Source organism: Camelus dromedarius, chromosome 8 (assembly GCF_036321535.1).
Source record: "Camelus dromedarius isolate mCamDro1 chromosome 8, mCamDro1.pat, whole genome shotgun sequence".
Lineage (NCBI taxonomy): Eukaryota > Metazoa > Chordata > Mammalia > Artiodactyla > Camelidae > Camelus > Camelus dromedarius.
Genome location: NC_087443.1, coordinates 54,163,627 through 54,189,563, shown reverse-complemented (window position 1 = coordinate 54,189,563; position 25,937 = coordinate 54,163,627). Strand labels below are relative to the sequence as shown.

General features: G+C 35.0%; 1 protein-coding gene, 1 non-coding gene and 1 pseudogene across 6 annotated transcripts in view; 2 read left to right on the top strand and 1 right to left on the bottom strand.

Annotated features, from left to right (window-relative positions):
• LOC105084252 (uncharacterized) overlaps window positions 1–25,365 on the top strand; it is a 101,499-nt gene extending 76,134 nt beyond the window's left edge. Inside the window, exon 4 of the transcript XR_010381961.1 lies at window positions 24,123–25,365. This is a non-coding gene — a transcript (uncharacterized LOC105084252). The remainder of the gene's footprint in view (window positions 1–24,122) is intronic.
• Window positions 1–25,937, bottom strand: part of LOC105084253 (cytochrome P450 2C19) — a 57,126-nt gene that overhangs the window by 5,871 nt on the left and 25,318 nt on the right. For 4 of the 5 annotated variants that reach the window (XM_031461416.2, XM_064488288.1, XM_064488289.1 and 1 more), the window contains 4 exons: window positions 13,156–13,316; window positions 11,784–11,960; window positions 3,544–3,685; window positions 621–808 (listed from right to left, as the gene is read on the bottom strand). In XM_031461416.2, coding sequence (XP_031317276.1) covers window positions 621–808; window positions 3,544–3,685; window positions 11,784–11,960; window positions 13,156–13,316 — 668 coding nt within the window. The remainder of the gene's footprint in view (window positions 1–620; window positions 809–3,543; window positions 3,686–11,783; window positions 11,961–13,155; window positions 13,317–25,937) is intronic. The other variant, XM_064488290.1, reaches the window with a different exon arrangement.
• On the top strand, window positions 13,856–20,170 carry LOC105084361 (large ribosomal subunit protein P1-like; annotated as a pseudogene).

Here is a 25,937-nt window from a genome sequence, read left to right as displayed (position 1 = left end):
GAGACATATTTTTAGCAATTATTTTATTTTAAATTTATCAAGGTTGCTACATATAAAGTCATCAAATGATATACTCAATTATATTTCCATATTCCAGTTAAAAGAATGGAAAAAGCATTTTAAAATATTTATAACAACAACAATAAACCCCTAAGGAAAAATAAACAAAAGATATGGAAGCTAATGCACTGAAAATAAAGAAAACATTATTAGGAAAATTAAAGAAAGCCTTTCAAAATTAGAAGCATATTTCATATTCATTCATTAAAACATTCAATGTGTCACAGTAAGTCTTTCTAAACTGATCCAATGTCACCTGATAAAAATCCCAGTAGTGTGTTTTGGTAAATTGGCAAAGTGGTACTAACATTCATTTGGAAATATAAACAGCTAAGATTAGCTAAACAATATAAAAGAATCAGAACAAATTTCGAATACTTACACTGCCAGTTCTCAAACCTGCTATAAAGCTTTATAGACTAAACTGGAAACCGCATACAACCCACATGTATGACTTTTTTTTTTCATTTCTCCATCTTGTGTTCCCAGAGGACTGCACCCATACTGTGAAAAGGGAACTTCAAGACCACTGCGGTCAGTATAAGTGAAACCAGTCTTACCTTGGGGATGAGGTAGTTTCTGAATTTAACGTCACAGGTCACGGCATGAGGCACGCTGCTGGGCACCAGGTCGATGTATCTCTGGATCTCGTGCACCACAGCATCCGTGTAGGGCATGCGGCTCCTGTCCTGCATGCAGGGGCTCCGGTGTCTGCCAATCACTCGGTCAATCTCTTCCTGGACCTTAGCTGATTTAAGAGACAATTAAGACTGATGAAAAAAGAGAAAAGTACACACTTGCATACCAATTCAGGAATACATGAAACCTCAGGAAGGTGTCCCAACATCATTAAAAACATCAGTTATGTGACCAGAAGTGCACCTAGACATAGAGATAATTGCCATACTACAGATACATATAAGTCTCCTACAAGCTAGGCTTCAGATACATCTACACATACCTCTGTATCAGCATACAAGATAATACAAAGAGAAATGATGAAATATTTCAAATATAAACCAAACATAATGTCAAGGAATTATAGTCCCTGCAGAAAGAAAAACAGGAATCAAATATTACTTTTCTTTCTGAATAATACATGAGTTGAAAAGTCAAATGATAACATATATGTTTTCATGTATTTGTGTATTGTGTGTGTGCAGTGTGCAATGGTACTCTCTTCCAATTGCCAAATGCCACCACTTTCAACATTCTAGCAGTTTCTTATGAAATTTATGCTATATTTCTAAATAATGACTCTGTTTCTATTTCTTACTTCCAGATTTTAAACAGTACCTGATTTCCTGGTATGAGAGTTGGAATCCACATCTTCATCCACACTTCATACAATATATATACCCAGACACACACACAAATCCCCTTAGTCCATTTCCCCAACATATTTAGACCACAATTTTTTGTTGTTAAAATATTCATTTTTTTATTGAAGTATAGTTGACTTACACTGCCGTGTAATTTCTGGTGTACAGCATACTGAATAAATTACACACACACATATATGTGTTCCTTTTCAAACTCTTTTTTCAAACTCTTTTTCATTATAGGCTAATTCAAGGTACTGAATATCATCCTGTGTATATAGAACTATAATACTCCCTGTTAAGACAACAGTGATTAATCTTCATTTTTGGTACTTTCTTGTACTTAACCATGTCTCTCTGTTCAATTCACAAAATTATACATCTTTATTTAGAATTTTTCCAAATGCTGAGGTAGATATTTCTAACTCCTAATAATAATTTCTCTATTATTAGGGAGCCACAGATAATCGATCCCTTCTCTTTTGGTCATGGTGTCTCCCCTCATACCTGTTTTATGTACCTAATGTAATTTGAACTGGATATTTTCAAGGCCTGGTATCTAGCAGCTGCCCTGACAGTTTGATTCTCCATGAGTTTTTTAATCCTGGAGCCCATGACTTCCTCTAACATGACTTCAGGCATTTGGATAAGAAAAGGAAAACAGGGGGAAAGTTTTGTCAAACTTACAGGCCTGAAAATAGCTTGTTTATATTAGTATGCAATTTGGTAGTTGCTCTTGAGATTTCCAATACTGTTCCGAACCCTAATCCTATATGCACGACCTGATGTGTATCTCTAAAAGATTTTCTGATTGTCTCTTTTATCCTGGTGTTTTGAAATTTCATGACCCTGTGTCTTGGGGTGGATGTTTTTGTTTCATTCACTCTGCCGTACATTTGTACATTTGGAGGTCTTTTCTCCATAGTGTTCACTCTCTGGAGTTTTTTGTCTGGCTGCTGAATTTTAGGAAGCAGGATGGAGAAAGGAGCTAAGAGTCTCTGAATTCAAGAAGTGGATTCTTACCTAATCTTTTTTTTTTTTTTCCAGCTGTATACCTCACACTTTCCACTACCTCTGCCCAGTGTCCCTGCATGTAGGACCTCTTAGGTTCAGTTTCTCTAGAGAGTAAACCTCTCTCATTCTACTGGGGGAAAAGTCACCTGATGAAAAGGGTTGTCAAAGGGACATGTTGGGGAGAGCTACCTTTATCAGCCTATTTCTCCCTCTGCCACCTCTGAAACTTGATACTTACAAATGCTGAGCCTTACAGGATTGCAAGGACACAAGTGACTTTTCCTCACTGTGGAACCTCCTCTTCTGACATTAAGGTCACAGCTTCATCCTCTCTGCTGACTTCATTATCACCCCTCAATATGCTCTCTGTGTTTCAAAAATTTGTTGGAGATTTGTTGGCTGCTTCCTGACCTCCTCCCTCTAACTTTAAAAGACTAATTCTCATTTGTCATAGGTTATAATCATTGCAGTGAGATCCTGACACAGGGCAGGATAATGGATGTTTCTAATCAGCTGTGTATGACCATAACTCTTTAAAAGTTATTTTATAACAAAAAGTTCTTTGTGAAAGACAAAATTATTGACCTCTCAAAATTCTTATTTTGGCAATAACCACTTTTCTGGAAGCAACCTTCTGGAGTAATAAAATTCCTTTATACACACATCAGTTTTTTTGTGAATCTAAAATTTTAAAGCATTTACCATGCTGTACAAATTATCTCAGGAAGCCTCACTAAAATTCTAGGATTTCCACTTATGCTTCAAGAAGGAGAGATTTCATTTTCCCTGCCTTGGCGTTGGGACACTGCATTTTGAGAATAAGTAAAGATCAAAGTGACCTTTATAATAAAACCAAGATGTACTTTCAGGCCAAGTCATGCAGGTTGTGTCTGCTACTAATAACTTCCCATGAAATCCAGATGCTGCTTTGTTGATTTTGCTACTGCCCACAGTGTATTCACTCTTCTCAGTCATTCTCTCATATTATGTAAAGACGTCCCATTAGTCTTCCTTCATTCAATTTGAAAAAATTAAGCTGCTCAAATAGAGATTTACATACTTCTCTAGGAGAAACAAGGTAGGAAGCACTCCCAGTCTCTTTGCAATATCTCTTCTGAAATCACTCTGCCCACCATGTTGGTCATACCTGTGACCTCTGGGTGCTTGAGCAGGAGGAGGAGACCATATCTCAGAGTGGTGCTTGTTGTCTCTGTCCCAGCTCCAAACAAATCAGATATAGTGAATGCCAAGTTTTCAAATGTATATGCCAACTTTTGATTGTGCTTTTCCTAGGAATGATTTGATTAAAACATTACAAAACATACAAAAAAGCAGGTAAGTATGGACCATTAACAGCTAAAAAAAGAAGTTGATAGGAATCATTCCTGAGGAAGCCCAGGCATTGGACTTGATAAATACTTTAAGATACATGTCTTAAACATGCTCAAATTGTTGTACAAGAACTAAAGAAAATTAAAGAAGTGGAAGAATCATGGGGAATGATAAGAAAGATATTATAAAAAGGAACCAAACAGAAATTTTAGAGCTAAAAGGTACAATACCTGAAATTAAAAAAAAAAAAATTACCAGAATGTATCAACAGCAGATTTGAGGAAACCCAAAAAAGAAACAGCAAACCTGAAGATAGGACAACAGAAATTTCCTCTGTGAATATCAAAAAGAAAAAGGAATAAAGAAAAATGAACAGAGCCTAAGGGGTGCATGGAACTTAATCAAGTGTACTATCATCTACTTTATGGGAGTCCCAGAAAAGAGAGAAGGAAGGAAGGGAAAATAAATTCTTGACAAAGAGTGGTAGAAAACTTCCAAAATTTGGTGAAGTATGTGAATTTACTTCAAATCCAAGAAGCAAGACAAACTATAAGAAGAATAAAGCCAAAAAGACCCACAGCAAGGCATATTTTATTCAAACTGCCAAAAGCCAAAGCAAAAGAGAGAATGTTTAAAACATCAAGAGGAAGTGAATTATCATGAAAAAAGGGTCCACAATTGAATAACAGCTCATTTTTCAACAGAAGCTATGGAGATCAAAAATCAGTGGAAAGATATTTTAAAGTCCTGAATGTAAAAATGTCAACCAAGAATTCTATATCTGGCACAACTATCCTTCCATAAAATAGGAGATATCGAGATACTCCCCAAATAAAGATAAGGGGTTCCTGGTTAGTAGATCAGCCATACAAAAACTGCTAAATGGAGTCAGCTTTCAGGTTAAAATCAAAGGCACTATATGAAAATTCAAAAGCATATTAGTAAATAAATATTCTTTTAAAAAATATGTGTGTAAGTGACAGATGGCCAACAGACACACAAAAAGATGCTCGATATTGCTAATTACTAGGGAAATGCAAATCAAAAGTCAGATGGCCATCATTTAAAAGTCTGCAAATAATAAATACTGAACAGGCTGTGGAGAGAAGGGAACCCACCTACAGCTGTTGGTGGGAATGTAAATTGGTGCAGCCACTGTGAAGGACAGTATGAAGATTCCTTGCAAAACTAAAAATAGGGGACTGGGGATATAGCTCAGTGGTAAAGCTCATTCTCAGCATGCACGAGGTCCTGGGTTCAGTCTCCAGTATCTCCATTTTAAAAATTAAAACTAAAAATAAAATAGAAAAAGAAATAAAATGAAGTATTTTAAAAGAAAAAAAGAAAACCATCTCAAAAAAAAAAAAAAAAAACAAAACCTCAAATAGATGTACCTTATGATCAAGCAATCCCACTCCTGTGCATATATCTAGAGGAAATGCTAATTCAAAAAGATACATGCACCCCAATGTTCATGGCAGCACTATTTACAATAGTCAAGACATAAGAGAAAACTAAATGTCCACTGGCAGATGACTGTATAAAGTAGTTGTGGTATACAATGGTATACAATGGAATACTACTCAGACATAAAAAAGAATGAAAAATGCTATTTGCAGCAACATGGATGGGCCTAGAGATGATCACACTAAGTGGAGTAAATCAGACAGAGAAAGACATATCTGACTTATGTGTGGAATCAAAAAAATGACACAAGTAAACTTATTTACAAAACAGAAACAGAGTCACAGACAGAAAACAAACTAATGGTTACCAAAGAGGAAAGGGGAGAAGGGAGAAATTGGGAGTTCATGATAAGAGATACAAACTACTATATACAGAATAGATAAACAACAAGGTCCTATCGTATAGCACAAGGAACTATATTCAGTAGCTTGTAATAATCTATAATAAAGAAGAATTTGAAAAAGAGTATATGTACCTGAAGAGATGAATCACTATGCTATACACCAGAAACTAATACAACATTGTAAATCAACTATACATCAATTAAATAAATAAATTTTCTAAAAGAATGTAAGTAAGTAGAAATGCTAATATTATGTATTCTAGTATAAAAACATCTTTTTTATTTTCTGTATTATTTAAAGAAAAATGCATAAAACAATCATTATAAATATGTCCCCAGGCACAAAACTATATATAAAAATGTAATTTGTGACACCAGTTAAATAAAGGGGAATGAAGTTTGATAAGAGCAGAGTTAACGCATGCAATTTGAAGCTACTGTGTAGTCAATTCATACTGAGTTCTTATAAATTTAGGATGTTAACAGTAATCCCCATTAAAAGTACTAGGAAGTTAACTTAAAAATACACTAAAATTTGAAGAGGAAATAAAAAAGGTACACTAAGGAAAAAACTGATGAAACAAAAAATAAGGCTATATTGGAAGAATTGAGAAATTAAAACCATAAAATGCATTAGAGCTAAAAATAACAGAAAAGAAATAAATCCTTCAATATAACTAATTGCTTTGATTAAAATTCACATTTTAAGGCAGACATTAAAAGAACCAATATTTAAATTTGTATAAAATATTCCATTACATATATATACATATATCCATAAATGTATAGAATATAATTCAGCCATAAAAAAGAAGGGAATTCTGACATTTTGACAACATGGATGGGCCTTGTAGTTATTATCCTAAATGAAATAAATCAGACACAGAAAGACAAATACCATATGATCAAACTTATATGTGAAATATTTTAAAAACCTGATCTCATAAATACACAGAATACACTGGTGGCTACCAGAGATGAAAGGTGGTCAATATGTAAGAAGGGAATCAAAAGGCACAAACTTCCAGCTATAAAGTAAATAAGACCTCAGGACGTACTGTACAGCCTGATGACTATGGATAATACTGTATAGTATATTTGAAAGTTGCTAGGAGAGTAAATCTTTTTTTTTCACATTTTTTATTGAGTTATAGTCCTTTTACAATGTTGTGTCAAATTCCAGTGTAGAGAGTAAATCTTAAAATTTCTCATTACAATAAATAAAATCTGTAACTACTTATTGTAATGGATGGTAACTATACTTATTGTGATAATCATTTTGCAATACACACATATGCTGAATCATTATGTTGTACAGCTGTAACTAATATGCTATATGTCAATTATTTTCAGTGAGAAAACTATATTATCTACAAGAAACTCATTTGAGACCTAGTGACACAAATATGTTGAAAGATAAAAAAGGAAAGAGATTGGGCAAGCAATGAGTAGCCAAATAAAGCAGGAATGTCTATACTAATGTTAGAAAAAAAATAGATTTTAATGAAAAATAGTTTAAAAGGAGCAAATAAGAATGGAATGTTTTATACTGGATAAAGAGGTAAATTCTTTCAGAAGCTATATAATTTTATATATGTATGAGCCAAAATATATGAAGCAAATATTAAAAGAATTGAAAGGATAAATGGAGAGTCCCACAGTAACAGTGGGAAACTTCAATACCCAACTTTTCATAATGGTTAGTACATCTAGACAAAAGATCAATGAACAAATATAAAACTTAAACAACACTAGAATCAAATATACTAACAAATATATAAAGAATACTTGACTCAACAACAGCAGAACATACTCTTCTCCAGTGCACGTACAACCTTCCCCATGGTAGACCATATGTTAGGTTGTAAACAATTCTCAATAAAATGAAAAATATGAAAATAATACAAACTGTCTTCTCTGACTGAAATAAAATGAGGCTAGGAATCAGTAACAGAGTGAAAACTCAAACACTCACAAATACATAAGCATAGAAAAATAAATCTGATAGTTTCACAGATGAAGAGCTTGGAAGTTTCCACTTCTAAGAACAAGTAAAAAGCTGAACAGACTGAAATACTGACAACTCTTCAAGGATTCCTAAGAGATGTGAACTCAAAGGGAAAACCACTGCCTCCAAGGTTGGAAAGATTGACAGGGGAATACGGGAGGTCAGACTTACCAGGAAAGAAGACTCACGAGTGGAAACAACCATAAGAACCAGTGTCAGGGAAGGAAAATGTGAATTATAATTGAGAAATTCCTAAAACCTAGTGTGGACAACTCTGAGAGAAAATCTACAGAGTGACCCTGTCTTCCAGGGACCACCACAATTTTTTGAGATTTACCTCTCGGAGCTTGAGCAAGTTCTTGCAGTTAAATCTGCAGAAAAATCTCCTCATGTTTCCAAAAGAGGGAAGGCAAAACGAATGCTTTTTAAATATACCAGGGCACTGTATTCTTTGTAATACGGCCTGCCATCAAGAGAAACTAGTTAACCAATAGCCTCACCTGCTAGGGTATTATCAGAGCCTGGGGGAACATGGGGGAAGGGAAACATTTAATTCAGTCAACTCTAGCATTCCATGTGAGAGAATTGAAATATCCACTCCAGTCCACTCACCCTATCTTGTCCCACCTAAGAAGGGAGAAAAAACAGTGAGAATCACGTGTCAAATTCATAGTCCAAAGGCATAAGGTCATCAAATATCTGAGACCAAATCATAGGACTATAGAATGCTTCCCCTCCTCCCACATGTCACCCTCATTTCACTAAATGCCTACTTACAACAGTTCCTTTTACCTAGTACATCATGTCCAGTGTTCAAGACAAATTTGCAAGGCATACAAAAAGACAAAAAAGAAAAAAGAATTTGACAGAGCAAGCATCAGAAACTGACATGAGAGGGATGTGGAATTACTAGACTAGGACATAAAACTATGGATAATATGCTCATAAGTCAGTGGATGAAGTAGAAAGCATGCAAGAGCAGATGGGCAATGTAAGGAGAGAGAAAAAAAGTCCTCCAAAAGAACCCCCCAAAATGCTATGATCAAAACATTGTAACAGAAATAAAGAATGCCTTTGGTGAGCTTATTAGTACACTGGACACAGCTGAGTAAAGAATCTCTGATCCTGAGGATAGAGATATCCTCCAAAACAAAGAGAACAAAGAGTTTTAAAAACAGAGGAAAGAAAACCAAAAAGCATATATAAAGATTATGGGAGAAATACAAAATGTATAACATATGCATGATGGAAATACCAGAAGGAGAAAAAAAAGAGAAAGGAATAGAAGAAATATTTGAAAAATAACGGCTGAGAATTTACCCAAATTAATATCACACATCAAACTGCAGATCAAAGAAACTCAAAGAACACTAAATATAAATGCCAAATAACAAAACTAAACCCCAAAACTCTACAACTAGGCATACATTTCAAACTACAAAAAAATCAAAGATAAACTTAAAACTTCTGAAAAAGCCAAAGGTAAAAAAACACCATACTGATAAAGGAACAAAGATATGAATTATTCCTATTTCTCCTCATGTATCTTGCAAGCAAGATGAGAGTGAAGTGAAACATTTAAAGTGTTAAGAAAAAGAAATCATCACTCAAGACTGCGTATCCTACAAATGATGCTTCAAAAGGGAAAGAGAAATGAAGACTTTCTCAGGAAAAGAAAAAAAGAGGAAATCTGTTGCCAGCAGAAATGCCCTGAAAGAAGTGTTAAAAGAAATTCTTCAGAGAGAAGGACGATCATATAGGTCAGAAATATATCTACATAAAGAGGTGAAAAATTACAAAGAAAGAATGAGTAAAGGTAAAAAAAGTTTTTACTTATTCTTAATTGATCTGACAGCTAAAAGTTTGTTCAAAATATTAACAGCAATGTATTTGATTAAGTAATATTTATGAATATACTACCTATAAATATATACGCTTTTATGTAAGTGGAATGAATGACAGCATGATAGAAGGGATGGAAGGGAAGGATTGGAATTACTTCGTTACTATGAGATACATTAACTGTAAAATGGTGTTGGAACAACTAGGTAACCACATGGAAATGAATGAAGTTGGATCTCTGCCTCACTCCATATACAAAATATAACTCAAAATAGATGAAAAACTTAAATATAAGAGGTAAACCTATAAAACACTTAGAAGAAGTCATGGTAAATCTTCATGAACTCACATTTGGCAACAGATTCTTAGATTTGATACCAAAGTAACAAATGTGTGTGTGTGTATGTCTAGTTGCCTGATACATATTATCTTCATCAAAATAAAAATGTTTGTGTATCAAAAGTCAGTCAAAGATGTGAAATGACAAACCTACATGTCGGGGGAAAATATTTCCATTTTATGCATATGTAAGGGTATGATGCCTGAACTATCAACTTTCACAGCTCAACAACAAAGACAAGCAACCCAATTTTAAAAAGGCAAAGGACTTAAATAACATTTCTCAAAAAAAATATTAAAATGAGGAACAGCACAAGAAAATAAATTCAACCTCATTGTTCATTAAGGAAACGCAAATTAAATCCACAGTGAAATACAACTTCACATTAACTAGACTAGCTTTAACAATTACAAGAAATTAGAAAGTAAGTATTGGCAATTACGTGGGAAAATAGTAATCCTTGTACATTGCTGGTGGGAATATAAATGCTGCAGTCATTGCAGAAAAGCTTGGCTGTTCCTCAAAATGTTAGAAATAAAATTACTATATGTCCTGACAATTAAGCACCTAGGAATATACCCAACAAAAATGAAAACATGCCCGTGAAGAAACTTGTACACAAATGCTTATAGCAACATCATTCCTAAGACCAAAAATTAGAAACAACACAAATGTCCACCAACAGACAAATGCATAAAAGTTATAATATGTACATAAAATGGAGTATTATTCAGCCATGAAAGAGAAAAGCAAAGTACTAATAGATACTAAACTTAGCTAAGTTTCCAAAACATTATACTAGGTGAAAGAATCCAGAAGCAGTAGGGACAATGCTATGAGTCCTTTTATATGACACATTCATAAGAGGCAAATCCACGGACACATAAAGCAGATTACAGGTTAACACATGATGGGGTGGAGGGAATAATGATCATTTAATGGATATTGAATACTTCTGCAAAGTAATGGAAAAGTTTTGAAATGAGAAAGCTAGTAGTTATACAGCACTGTGAATACACTAAATACCAATAAGCTGTACACTTTAAAATGGTTAATTGTATGGTATGTGAATTTCACTCCAATTTGTTAAATGATGTTAACTGCAAATTGATCTATAGATTTCTTGCAATCCCTAGCAAAATCACTACTGATTTCTTTGCATAAAGTGACAAGTATAACCTAAAATTGATCTGAAAATTCAAAGGCCCCAAAATAGACAAAACAACTTTAAAAATTAACAACGAAATTAGATAACTCAAACTTCTCAATTTCAAAACTAACTACAAAGCTAGTAATTAAGGCTACCAGATGATATACTACTGGTATAACAAGTGACATATAGATTATTGGAATAGATTTGACAATACACAAATATACCCACACAATTTCAGTCAATTTATTTTTGACAAGGGTGCCAAGATGTTTCATGTGGGAAAAATACTCTTTTCAATGAATGATAAAGGACTCATGCATATAGATATGTAACTCCATCTCCACATTTATGCCAATTCATTTTATTTTACACTCAACTAAGGCTTTTCTCTTCCATCCACCAACTCTTTCCTATCACATCTCTCTGCAGTGCTATGTACAGTATGCACACACCTGAAATACCCTTCCTTTTGCTTCAATGCAAATTTATTAACACTTATTTCCAACCAACAGACATGCAAAAAGCCCAGCTAGATTAAGTCATTCTTTTCCATTCTTTCACACAGTGTATGCAGTGATAAAGCCCGTATTCATATTGTGGAATGGTATTTTGTATTTTCTAACTTGTATGTAATTGTTTACATTTCACCTGAGGTGTCATGCTGTCTCTCCTTGGGTAGATATTAACACCCAAGAGGAAGATCAATATATTCAACTTATTTAACAATTAGATATTATAGCTTCCATAATGATTAGTGTAGCTTCACGCACACAATGAGTACTTAAAATCTTGTCACCATTGTTTGCCTGAACACTGAAAACATCTCTGGTAAATACAGAACTATTCAATGACCCATAAAATGCATAAGCAATGAAACAACTGAGCCATCATGAACATTTTACCTGCTCCATCTTGATCAGGAAACAATCAATTAAGTCCCGAGGATTGTTAATGTCCAGGGATGTTTGGTGTTCCCTTATTTGCTCCAAAACATAACCTGTTACATGAGTAACATTTTTAAATAATTTATTATGACTCCCTGGGAAATAATCAAGGAGAGCAGGGAAAGTATTGCAGATCTAGAAGAGAAAACAGTAGTCTATTAAATATAAAACACTTAATGAAGACTTATATACTATACACCAAGCCCTGGTTGGAAACTGTGGTATAAATATTAATATAATATGATATCTGTATTGAGGGGAATCTCTGCTTCACAAATACATCATTTTCTATGCTGATACATATATGTGAGGAAGAAAATTCTGACTGGGGATCAAAGATGATAATTATTTCCTATACTAATACATCATGTTTACAGTACAAAAGCATCTTTACATCAATTATCTCATTTTTTACATCAATTCTTTCTTGCAACCATGAAATATAGGAGGGAATGAAATACCATGATTCACATGTTGTAGATGTCAACAGATGTTAAGGGAGTTTGGACAACCTGACATAGAGCACAAAGCTGGTCCCTGATGTTCCTATTTCTGTTTAGTAGCTTCAAATGTGAAATCAGTATTTTAGAACTGAGAGGGTCCTAAAATCACCATGAAACACAGCTCAACATTTTATGTATAAAGTAACTATGTAGCAGAGCAAGTAAGGGACTTCCCTAAGATCACACCACTATCTTTTTAGGCAGAGTGCAGAACATCAGCTCAGCACAGGGTACAACTATGATACCTGTTTATGGTTCATACACCAAAAAAAACCCAATCATTTTATCATCTCTAAAACAATTCCCTTGCCAGTTAGGATACCAACTGAAACATCAAACACTCCTAACCTAGTCAGTGTCCCCTGGCAGCATTCTCTCTCCTTGAAGGAGACATTCTCTTCTTTCCTAAATGTGGATATTTCTGCCAACCATTGGGCTGAAGAAGTCCTTAAGTGGGGACTGGAAAACAAGACTTGTGTGTAATGGGAGCCTTTTCCGAAGGGCCTGGAAAGACTTCTATTGCTGTAGACATGCTTTGAGGAAATTAGCAAAGTATTTTATGGAAATTGGGCTTTGGAATTTAGTGGAAGAACAACTGAACAGGGTCAATAGCATTAAATTTCAGTTCTGAATCCTGGGCATGCATATTCCTACCCATCATTAAAGGGCTCAGCCATCTTTCCCAGATGAGCACTCCAGGATGCTAAGCTCTGGGCAGGACTGTGGTGTGCACACATTCACTTCACAGTGTGGTGCACACAGAGATTTGGACTTCATGGAGAAAAGAGCACAAATGATTTCTCGAGAAAAAAGGATCTTGGCCTCACCTGCAACCATGGGGAACTCAGAATCTTGAGATTTTCATTCATTTTTTCCATTATGTCTAGAAAAGTCTGATTTTTATAATCAAAACGATTCTGGAAAATAATGGAGCAGATCACATTGCAGGGAGCACAGCCCAGGATGAAAGTGGGATCACAGGGTGAAGCTAAGGAATAACAAACAATTTAAACACCCCATTAAAACATACATATGAAACATACTGTCTTTGCGGTAACAGGTCAAGATGATGTTAGAAACTTTAAATCAATCTCTCGCCTACAAATTCTCTTAACCACAAAATATTTAACAAGCATAAAATCGACACATCACTTTTACCTTAGGCTGAGTACACCATTTCAACCTAACTAGTTAAATGATAGTTTTTTTTTTTTAATTCAAGTCATATCCTCTACCTTTACTTGTACCCTTTTCACTCAAGGTGCCTGCTAATTTGCAAGGAAAATGACAGAAACACTTAATAGGGCACTTTCATATCATTTCATAACTAAAGGTGGCAAGGCTGAATATCATCTGTCTGGAAAGCCTATAGAAAATTAGGCACTGATAAAGAGAGAAAAAGAATAATTAGATACCTCAAAGTGGTTTTGTATAATGAATGGTTGAAAGAATGATGTTAGAATTAGTAGAGGAAAAGCTAAAGAGAGGAAGGGATTGTAGGTGAATTCAAGTATTTGAAAAAAACAAATGTACAAAAGCAGTAAGTATCCATACTGTATGAACAATAAAATGTAATATGAGTGAATAATTATTATAAATTGAATTTTTCTAAACCAAATATAAAACGTAAAATCTCAAATAAGTGAAGGTAAATTGGTAACTGAGGTTCTTTCATTTTTTTATTTCAATGCTAAAGAAACTTTAAGAATTGAATGTCTAAAAAAAAAAAAAGGAATTAAATGTCTACCCTCTTTCCTCAGCAGTCGCCAAGGTGCTCGGTACTTCCAAGGGAGCTAAGGGTACGTTGGGGTGAGGCCCTCACTTCATCTGGTGACTAACACCGCGCCCAGCAGCACCCACCTAAGAGCTCTCCCGCGCCACGGCCTTGGTCTCCAAGCTCGCATGCATCTATTCGGTCCTCATTCTGCACAACGATGACGTGACAGTCATGGAGGATAAGATCAATGCCCTCATTAAAGCAGCCAGTGTAAATGTGGAACCTTTCTGACAAGGCTTGTTTGCAAAGACTCTGGCCAATGTTAAAATTGGGAGCTTCCATCTGCAACATAGGGGCTGGCAGACCTGCCCCAGCAGCCGGTGCTGCACCAGCAGGAGGTCCTGCCCCCCCTACCACTGCTGACCCAGCTGAGGGGAAGAAAGTGGGAGAAAAGAAAGAAGAATCCAAGGAGTCTGATGATGACATGGGCTCTGGTCTTTCTGACTAAACCTTTAGTAGCACATTCCATAAAAATCTGAGCTCTTTTAAAAAAAGAAAAGAAAAAAGAATTAGATGTCCACCATTTCCAATAATCATCAAAAATTAATTTATTTAAGCAAAGCTACCCTATGTAGACTTCTGGGATACTGACTGTCCTGTATAGCTAGAACAGTATGTTCTAATAAATTTTAAAATTCCCATCAATGAAATCAAGTTAATCATATTTCCAGTAAAGAAATTATATTAGAGGAAAGGTTTTCTCTTTTGGTAGGAGGTCTGTAAAATAAATTTGTTGCAACCAAATCATCAAAGAAAATTCATTATATAGAGAGAGACCCCATATTCCCATCTATAAATGTAAGTGAGGACTACTTAAATCAAAAGTACAGTGGAGAGGGATATCCGAAAGATGGTGAAACAGGAGGTCCCAGCCCTCATTCCTCCACAGAAACACTGATTAGAATCCTTTAAGAAGTCACAGTACCATAGGCGAGCACAAAGCTGAAAACAGATACAATGAAACTGATAAGAAGTGCAATTTCACTTTACCTTCATCAGTACCTCCCCCAAGCTGGGACAACTCAATGCTAGAAAAGAACGTCCCAGGTGTGATTACTCCATCATAGGGAAGAGAACGATGAAGCACCCATCCAGTGAACCCCAGGGCTGATTCAGGAAATGTTTTCTGTCCTATCTCACTTGGAGGGCTGATAAGACTGGAACAGTCTGGATGTCTGGGACCTCTGAGAATAAAAGAGGGTGGGAGTAGTGATTTGCTATGGCCAGCATAGCTTAGCACAATCTAAAAAAGGTGCACTAGAGACTGTTCCTTCAAGGGGAAGGGAGAGGAGTGGAGCTTCATCTGGTGTTCTGGCTTTTCGGAGGACTACCCAAAGGATTGGTATATGCCTACCCTGGCTCAGGTTGTTGAGGGGGAGCTCACAAACGCTGGATGCCACTGAGAAAAGGGAGGATGGGATAGCTTGCTCCTGTTGAATCAGAAAAATTGCAATGTACAGACAGACAACAAATAGAGCAAGAGATTCTCAGCTCCTGAAAAAGAAATTGACAAGCTTTTCTAGTTGTGAAATTATACACACAAGCCCAGAGAAGTTGCATCCACCAAAAGAAAAAAGCTTCAGAGGCCCCCAGAAGTCTCTGGCCAAGATAACCGCTAATGTTTTGCCCTATGTAAATCTGGTCCATAAAGACTGAGAGAGATAGCTATTTTTTTCTAATTTATGGATCCCAACACACAGTCATGAAACAAAGAAGCAGGAAAAATGGTTCAAACAATGAACAAAATAAACCTCTGGAACTAATCCTATAGAAATGAAGCAACATCACTTATCTGAACACAGAATTTTATTAAAAAGTGATAAAGATGCTCCTCCACAAACTCAAGAAAATGATGCATGAACAAAATGAGACTGTCAACAAAGACAGAACACATTAGAAATAACAACTGAAATGTGGCAGGTTGAAGAGCACAATATACCACAAAATTTTTGCTCATTTGATATTAATCAGAAGAACAAAAGGAAAAAAATGAAGAAGAGTGAAGAGACAATAAGGGATTTATGGGACACCAACCAGTGGATCAATATATACATTACAGAAAAAGAAGGAGGTGGGTAGGTAGCTTATTTGAAGAAATAATGGAAAACACTTCCCATATCTGGGGAGAAAAGTGACACCCAGATTCTAGAAGGCCAATACACAAACTAGCTATGATGAACAAAAGAAATATACAGTGAGCTATATTATAATCATTTGTGAAAATCAAAGACAAGAAGAATTTTGATAGCCACAAGACAAAAGTGACTTGTCACATTCAACAGAAGCATCATTAAGACTAACAACAGATTACTAAGAATAAATATTGCAGGCCAGAAAGCAGTGGGATGAAATAATTCAAAATGAAGAAAGAAAGAGAGAGAGAGAGAAAGAAAGAAAAAAAGCTTCCAACCAAGAATATTATATCTGGCAAAACAATTCTTCAAAAATAATGGACAAATAAATATTTTCTCAGATGAACAAATGCTAAGGGAGTTCATCACCATTAGACATATCTTAAAAGAAATGCTAAAAGGACTCCATAAAGTTGAAACAATAGGACACTGAACAGCAATACAAAAGCATTTGTACGTATAAAGCTAGCTGATATAGGTAAATATATAGACAAAATCAGAATACTTTAATGATGTAGAGGTGGTACGTAAACCACTACTACTTCTAGTACAGAAGTTAACAGACAAAACTGACAAACCTTTACCTAGACTAAGAAAGAAAGAAGACTCCGAAGAATAAAATCAGAAATCAGGAGGAGACATTACAACTGATACCAGAGAAATACAAAAAAAGAAGAGACTACTATGAACCATTATACACCAATGGAATAGATAAACTAGAAGAAATACATTTCTAGAAACACACAGTCTGTTAAGACTGAATCATAAAGAAACAGAAAATCTGACAAACCAAACAATAAGGTTGTCAAATCAGTAATAACTCCCAACAAAAAACAAAACAAAACAAAAATCCCAAACCAGATGGTTTCACTGGTGAATTCTACAAACATTTAAGGACTGGCAAATATTTGCAATCCTTCACCAACTCTTTCAAACTTTTGTAAATCAATAAATGTGATTCACCACATTAACTGAATTAAAAGTAAAAATCATATGATTATCTCAATAGAAGAAGAAGAAGCATTTGATAAAATCCAAAATTCTTTCATGATAAAAACACTTCCATATCCCTTTACTTAACATAGTAAAGGCCATATATGATAAGACCACAGCTAACATCATACTCAAAGGTGAAAGAGTAGAAGTGTTTCCTTAAGATCAGAAACAATACGATTGTGCTCACTTTTACAACTCCTACTGAACACAGTGATGGAAATCCTAGCAAGAACAATCACACACAAAAAATAAAAGGTATCCAAATAAAAGTAAAATGTAAAAAAATCTGTTTGCAGATGCAATGATCTTATATATTAACAACCCCTAAAGATTCAACCAGAAATTGATAGAAATACTCAATGAATTTAGTAAGGTTGCAGAATACAAAAAACACACATTTCTATATATTATCAACAAACTTTATGAAAAACAAACAAAAAATTAATCCCAATTTAAATAGCAACAAAAACAATAGAATACTTGGGACTAAATTTACCCAAAGAAGTAAAAGCTCTGTACACTGTTTCCTTGTAAGACACTGATGAAATAGAGAAGATATGAATATGACTGGGACATTGTGCTGTACACCAGAAATTGATACACTGTAATTCACTATACTTCAAAAAAAAAAGAAGGCATGAATAAATGGGAAGATATACAGTGTTCACAGATCAGCAATGTTAATATGTTCTTATTACACAAACTCATCTACAGATTCAATGTGATTTTGGTCAAAATTCTAATAACATTATTTACAGAAATTAAAAAAATCCCAAAATTAAAATGGAAAGACAAAAAGCCCCAAATACACAAAGAAGTCCTGATAACAAAGAAAAAAGCTGGACACATTAAATTTTCTGATTTCAAATTATATTACAAAGCTAAAAAAAATCATACTGGTGTAAAAACAGTATATAGACCAATGAATGGAATTGAGAGCCAAGAAGTAAACCCATACATATACTATGAACTATTATTTGACAAGAGTCAAGAAAACACATTATGGAAAGGATACTCTCTTCAATAGGTGGTGTTGGGAAAACTGGATATTCACATGCAAGAGAATAAAATATAATACCTATCTTATACTTCTCACAAAAGTTAACTCTAAATTGATTAAAGACTTAAATATAAGACATTAAACTATAAAACTCCTAGGAGAAAACTTAGGGAAAACATTTCTTGACATTGGTCTTGGCAATGGATTTTTTTAATACAACACCAAAAGCACAAGAAATAAAAGCAAAAATAAGGAGACTACATCAAACAAGATTTACTGCATAGCAAAACAAAATGATCAACAAAATGATGGCAACCTACAAAATGAGAGAAAATATTTACAAATCATATATCTGATAAGAGGTTAAAACCTAAAATACATTTTTAAAAATTCATACAACTTAACAGGATAAAAATAATCCAATTGAAAATGGGCAGAGGACACAGAAATGTCTTGTATTTATCTACACTAACAATAAAACATCAGAAAAGGGAAGTAAAAAAAAATCCCCCAAATTAATAAAATGCTTAGGAATAAACCTAACCAAGGAGGTGAAAGACTTACACATGGAGAACTATAAAACACTGATTAAGGAAATTAAAGATGACTTAAAGAAATGGAAAGAAATCCTATGTTCTTGGATTTGGAGAATTAATACTGCTGAGATGACCATAGTACCCAAAGCAGTCTACAAATTAAATGTAATCCCTATCAAATAACCCAGGACATTTTTCACAGAACTAGAGCAAATAATCCTAAAATTTACATGGAATCACAAGACCCAGAATTGCCAAAGAAATACCAAAGAAAAAGAATGAAGCTAGAGGAATATCCCTTCCAGACTTCAGACAATACTAGAGAGCTACAGTAATCAAAACCGCATGGCACTGGCACATAAACAGACATACAGATCAACTGATCAGAATAGAGAGCCCAGAAATACACCCACACACCTATGGTCAACTAATCTTTGACAAAGGAGGCAAGAATACAATGGAGGTAAGACAGCCTCTTTGGCAAGCAGTGTTGGGAAAGCTGGACAGCTGCATGTAAGTCAATGAAGTTAGAACACTCCCTTACACCATATACAGATATAAACTCAAAATGGCTTAAAAACATAAGACAAGACACTATAAACCTACTAGAAGAAAACATAGGCAAAGTACCCTTTGACATAAATCTCAGCAACATTCTCCTAGGGCAGTCTACCCAGACAATAGAAACAAAAACAAAAATAAACGAATGGGACCTGGTTAAACTTGTAAGCCTTATAGCAAAGGAAACTATAAACATACTACATAAACATATAAACTATAAACAAAAAGACAACCTATGGAATGGGAGAAAATATTTGCAAATGATGCTACTAACAAAGGCTTACTTTCTAGAATATTACAAGCAGCTCATACAACCCAATAACAATAACAAAAAAAAACCCAATCAAAAAATGTACAAAAGACCTAAACAAACATCTCTCCAATGAAAACATTCAATTGGCCAATAGACACATGAAAAAATGCTCAATATCACTAATTATCAGAGAAATGCAAATCACGACTACAAGGAATTATCAACTTATACCACTCAGAAATAGCCATCACTGAAAAGTTCACAAATGATAAATGCTGGAGAGGGTGTGGAGAAAAGGTAACCCTCCTAAAATATTGGTGGGAACATAGTTTGGTGCAGCCATTATGGAAAACAATAAGGAGATTCCTTTAAAAACAAAAATTAGTCTTACCATATGATCCAGCAATCCAACTCCAGGGCATATATCCAGAGGGAACTCTAATTCAAAAAGATACATGCACACCAATGTTCATAGTAGCACTATTTACAATAGCCAAGACATGGAAACAGCCTAAATGTCCATCAACAGATGACTGGATAAAGAAGCTGTGATTACACACACACACACACACACACACACACACACACACACACACACACACACACACACACACACACACACACACACACACACACACACACACACACACACACACACACACACACACACACACACACAGTGGAATACTACCCAGCCATTAAAAAGAATAAAATAATGCCACTGGCAGCAACATGGAAGGACCTGGAGACTGTCATACTAAGTGTGATAAGCCAGAAAGAGAAAGAAAAATACCACACAATATCACTTATCTGTGGAATCTAAAACAAATGGCACATCTAAAACAAATGGCACAAAAGAACTTATTTACAAAACAGAAACAGACTCAGACAGCAAAAAACCTTACAGTTACCAGAGGGGAAAGGTGGGGGTGGAGGGACATATTGGGAGTTCAGGATTTGCAGACAGAAACTACTATATGTAAAATAGTATATGTATACCTGAACCACTGTGCTGTACACCACAAATTAACACAACATTGTAAACTGACTATATTTCAATTTTTAAAAAATGGGCAGAGGGACTGAATAGACATTTTTTCAAAGACACAGATGGCTTACGGGTACACAAAAAGTTTCTCAAAATCAATAATCATTAGAGAAGTGCAAATCAAAAATATAAGACATCACTCAGACCTTTTAGAATAGCTATTATCAAAAAGTCTAAAGGTAACAGTGTTGGCTGGGTTCTGAAGAAAAGGGAACACTTGTCCACTGTTGGTATGAACGTGAACTGGTACAGCCACTATGTAAAACAGTATGCAGTTTCCTACACATATTAAAAATAGAACCAACATATTATCCAGCAATCCAACTGCTGGCTATGTATCTGAAGAAAATGAAAGCAGGATATAAAAGAGATTTCTGTGCTGCCATGTTAATTGCAGCAGTATTCACAATATCCAAGATGTGGACACAACCTACGTGTCCGTAACATAATGGAAGAAATTTTCACATATTGAAGTATGGGGAAGTCATTCTGGCTTATACATAATTTGGCTTGAATTTTATAATACCGAGAACAGCTTTTTGTGGTCTTAAACATACGCTGTACATACGCTTTAACCATTAAAGAATATAATGCATTTAAACATTAAAATGCAGTAACTGTAGTTAAGGATTTCAAAATGGGACTGGGTGGCTATTGTGGATGTAGTTTTAGACACAATCCTTATTGCTGAGAACTGAATTTTCTGAAGTTTATCACCCACCAGCCATTCTGAACACAGTTAACTGCTAGCAGCTGTCAGTTGGAACCTTATGGTCTCAAGGTCTCTTCAACCATTTCAGACCCAAACCAGTCCTTCCTTAACAAGTACCCTTACTTCCTGCCATCTTCAATTATAATTCTTAACAAACCTCTTATGTATGGGTTTTGCCTTTATAAACCTCCCCCATTTTGAAGCCTGACAGAACACAATTCAAGTGCTTCTTGAATCTGTGTCTCCCAGGCTATAGTCTCAGTTTGGTTAAATAAAATTATTTTATATTCCTATTATTATTCCTATTATCCACTGATAAACAGATGTATATTTGTCACTTACATACAGTTGATCCTTGAACAATATGGGAGTTGGGGCACTGACCCCCTGCACAGTCAAAAATCCATGTATAACTTTACAGTCAGTCCTCCACATCCACATTCTTGCATCCAAGGATTCAACTAACCATAAAACATGTAGTAATGTAGTATATATTTATTTTAAAAATCCGAATATAATTGGACCTGCACAGTTCAAACCCATGTTGTTCAAGGGTCAACCACATACACATACCCAATGAAATATCATTCAGCATTCAGAAAGGAGGAAATGCTTGCATTTGCAAAAACATGGATGGAACTTCAGGGCATTATGCTGAGTGAAATAAGTTAAACATAAAAAGACGAATACCCTATGATCTCACTTATATGTGGAATCTAAAAAAAGCAAACTCATAGAAACAAGGAATAGAAGGGTGGTTACCAGGAGCTGGGGAGTGTGGGAGATGGGGACATACCAGTCAAATGAGTATAAACTTCCAGTTAGAAGAAGTAGTTCTGGGGAGCTAATGCACAGGATTGTGATTACAGAAAACATTACTGTGTCATATACCTACAAGTTGCTAAAGAAGTCGATCTTAAATGTTTTCAAAAGAAATAATAATTATGTGACCTGATGGAGTGGTTAGACAGTACTATGGTAGTAAATATATTGTAGAATATAAACATAAATCAACATATATATTTTAAACTTACAAAATGTTATAATCAATTATAATTCAATAAAGATGAGGGAAAAAACTGAGTCTAGAGCACATCCTTTGAAGAAAGTGTATTTTTCAAAATTTGGATATAGAGGTGTAGTTCAGCTACATTGTATGGAAAATGTGTGCTCCAGCAGAAAACTATACATTCTCCATAGTTCACCCTTGTGCTTTATCTGACAGAATTTTCTTGGAGCTGTATGCAACAACTTATAAATTATCAGTAACTGATAGCAATGCAAAATAATTCTTGTCTATTGACATACAAACTCAGTTCTGTCCAGCAGAAGTTTAGTTGACTTTCCTAAGCTAGTTTTGTCTTCATTTGCACATTCACATCAACATTCCTTTACTGTAAGTAAGTTTGCACTTTTTTACCCTTCTCCTTTGAATTGATAGTAACACCTTATTACAACTGGTTGTAATTGATTTTTCTCATTAATAAGTTAAATAATATCTTTAACTTGTGCTCACTTAAAAAAGTATAAGAAGAAATAAAAACGATCAATCATATATACACATGTAGGAAAAGATGCTCAACATCTCTAATCATTATGTTCTGCACTGGTCTCAGACTATCAATAACCAATGGTGTGGTTTGACCAGACCTGGTGATGCTTATTAGGAATGCAAAAAGCCCTTTAGCAATAACCATCAAGAAACTTTAGAAAATAGTTTATAACTCAGGAGACTTGGAAATTGCCAGCATATCTGAGGACACACCGTAAGGCTGTGAGTGGAGAGAGAGACTACTCATACACGGGCCTGGGGTTCTGCTCTCACTGGGGGGAAAGGCTGGGGCCTAGGGTTTTGAGGGCTCACTATTGGTGAATTTAAAACATAAGAGTGGGAATTTAAAGAACAAGAGAAATAAAATAAATAGGCCAAATGGTCAGTAATTGAAATAACCAAGGATAAAGGAGCCTCAATGGTGGAAGCTCTTTATCTAGTTCTGCGGTTAGCATGTGTTTATTTGAGATAGCGATTTTTGAGGGAGATGCCTCTTTAAAATGGATGCCTTGGCAATCAAAGATTAAATTAGGCATCTGCATTACGAAAAAGAAAAAACAATATAACTGTCTGGGTTTACAGTACACATTAGAAAATGCAAATCAAAAGCAAAGTGGTATCATGTCACATCTATTAGAATGGCCATTATCGTGGCAAAAAAGGAAAGAAATGGAGGAACAGAGGGAGGGAAAAGGGAGGAAGGAAGAAAGAAAGGAAGAAAATAACAAATATTGGTGAGGGAGTGGAGAAATTGAACCCTTGTATATAGTTAGTGGAATGTCAAACTGTTTAATATGAAAACCAGTATGGAAGTTCCTCAAAAAATAAAAAGAATATACTATATTATCCAGCAATCTCACTTTTGGGCAATCTCAATTTTTATTCAAAATAGCTGAATCATGATCTCAAAGAGATATCTGAAGTCCCATGTTAACAATAGCCAAGAGATGGAAACAACCTAGATGTCCACCAACAATTATGATAAAAAGAAAATGTGTCAACTTTTGGTGTACAGCATAATGTCTCAGTTATGCATATATATACATATATTCGTTTTCATATTCTTTTCCATTAAAGATTACTACAAGACCAGAAATTGACACATGGTAACTGACTACACTTCAGTAAAATAAATAAAGAAAATAAAAAAGAAAAGAAAAGAAAATGTGAGAGGAGATTGATGAAGATGGCAGAGCAGAAAAACCATGAGTTCTCCTTCTCCCACAGGCACACCAAAATTACAGCAACTTATAGAACAATCATGAATGGAAAAAGACCAGAATCTACCAGAAAAGACCTACAAATAAGATATAAAGAAGGAACCACAAAGAGGCAAGTATGAAGGGCAGAGTCACAATATACTGAAGTCCCATGCCCACAGGTGGGGAACACACAAATGGGAGAATAATTACAATTGCATGGCTCAGAGTCAGATAACTTGAATATAATGGTCTGATAATGCTAAAAGTTTTGCCACCCAAAGTTAAAGAGGCTTTACTAGAAAACTATTTCCTATTAATGAATGTTAAGAATATAGGTACATAAGAGAGGATATATCCAGACAGCAATCAAATGCAATCTCATGGTATCAGTTGCATGAATAAATTATATTTATGTTAGAATTTTTCTGAACCCTCAAATCATGGAACCTCTGTGCTTTACTAGATGATGTACAATGTGACTTAAAATGTCAAGCTAGATAAAGCTGTTAAAAAAGAAAATGTGATAAGTACATACACTGAAATATTATTCAGCTATAAAAATGAAAGAAATCTGGTCATATGCTACAGCACGGATGAACCTTGAGAACCGTGTGCTAAGTGGAAAAAAAATGATCACAGAAGAACAAATGTTGCATGATTTCACTTACATATGAATTATCTACAGTAGTCAAACTGATAGAAACAGAAAGTAGAATGCTAGTTTCCAGGGTCTGAGGAAGAGGAAATGGATATGTCACCAGTCACCCCTGGCCTTGAGCACCTCATGCAAAGAATGAGATCTAGAAACCTCACTGTGTTCCTAGGGAACTCATTTGGAAATACCCAGTGTTGGTGGCGGTGGTGGTTTTCAGTTGTTTTTTCAAGGTTTGGAGGGTTCCAGGTAGAGATACATTTTCAAAAAACAGCTCAAATCAGCTTGGGCCCAACCACAAGACTAGAGCCTGAGCAGACAAACCAAAAATCATGCAGAAGTTACCTTTGCTTCATTTGAATGTTAAATTCTCCTCCCCAGGCAGAGCTCAAGCCCCGTTAACATACTATGTGATGTGTGAAGAAATATGTCCCCAAACTGTGCTTCTGTGAGATTACTTCTGCCTTTACACATGACAAAATCTTCCTGCTTGAATATTCATCCCCTGCCCCAATAAAACTACTAATCTTTCCATGTTGAAGCAGCCACAGCTTTGAGAAATGACTCCCCATGGTTTCCTTATTTGCTGCAAATTAAAACTTCACTTTAACAATTACTCTTGGTGTTGTTCCTGATTAAAAACTCATCAAGAAGTGAATGCCTTTTGGTTCCCTAACAGAGAGTCCCAGTTCAGTGGATGTAGAGTATCAGTCATGCAAGATGAAAAGTCCTAGAGGCCTGCTGTCCAACAATGTGATTACAGTTAACAATACTCAATACTATACTGTTCACTTAATAATTTGTTAGGAGGGTAGACCTCATGTTATATGTATTTTTTTACTATAAATTTTCGAAAAGTGCTGGGAAGAAATGGTAAAAGTTAGAATAAAAGAAACACGTGTAGTTTGTGTCTTCTATCCCAGGCTCTTAAATGTTCCAGGGCTTGAAGTGTTAAAACAACTTTTATTTTCACTGGATTGGTAGAGGGTGTCTTAGAAGGCCTTTGGTGTTTCTTTATGTATTTGTGATACATAGGTAAAATCTGATTTTGTCTTTCCTTTCACTTAATATGGAAGAATTTAAAAACAGGGTAGGTTGTAATATGAGCTGAAAATCAGAGTCATTGTGACAAACACTTTACAAGTTACTACACCTGGCAATGGGAGGTAAATAATTACCACACATTTA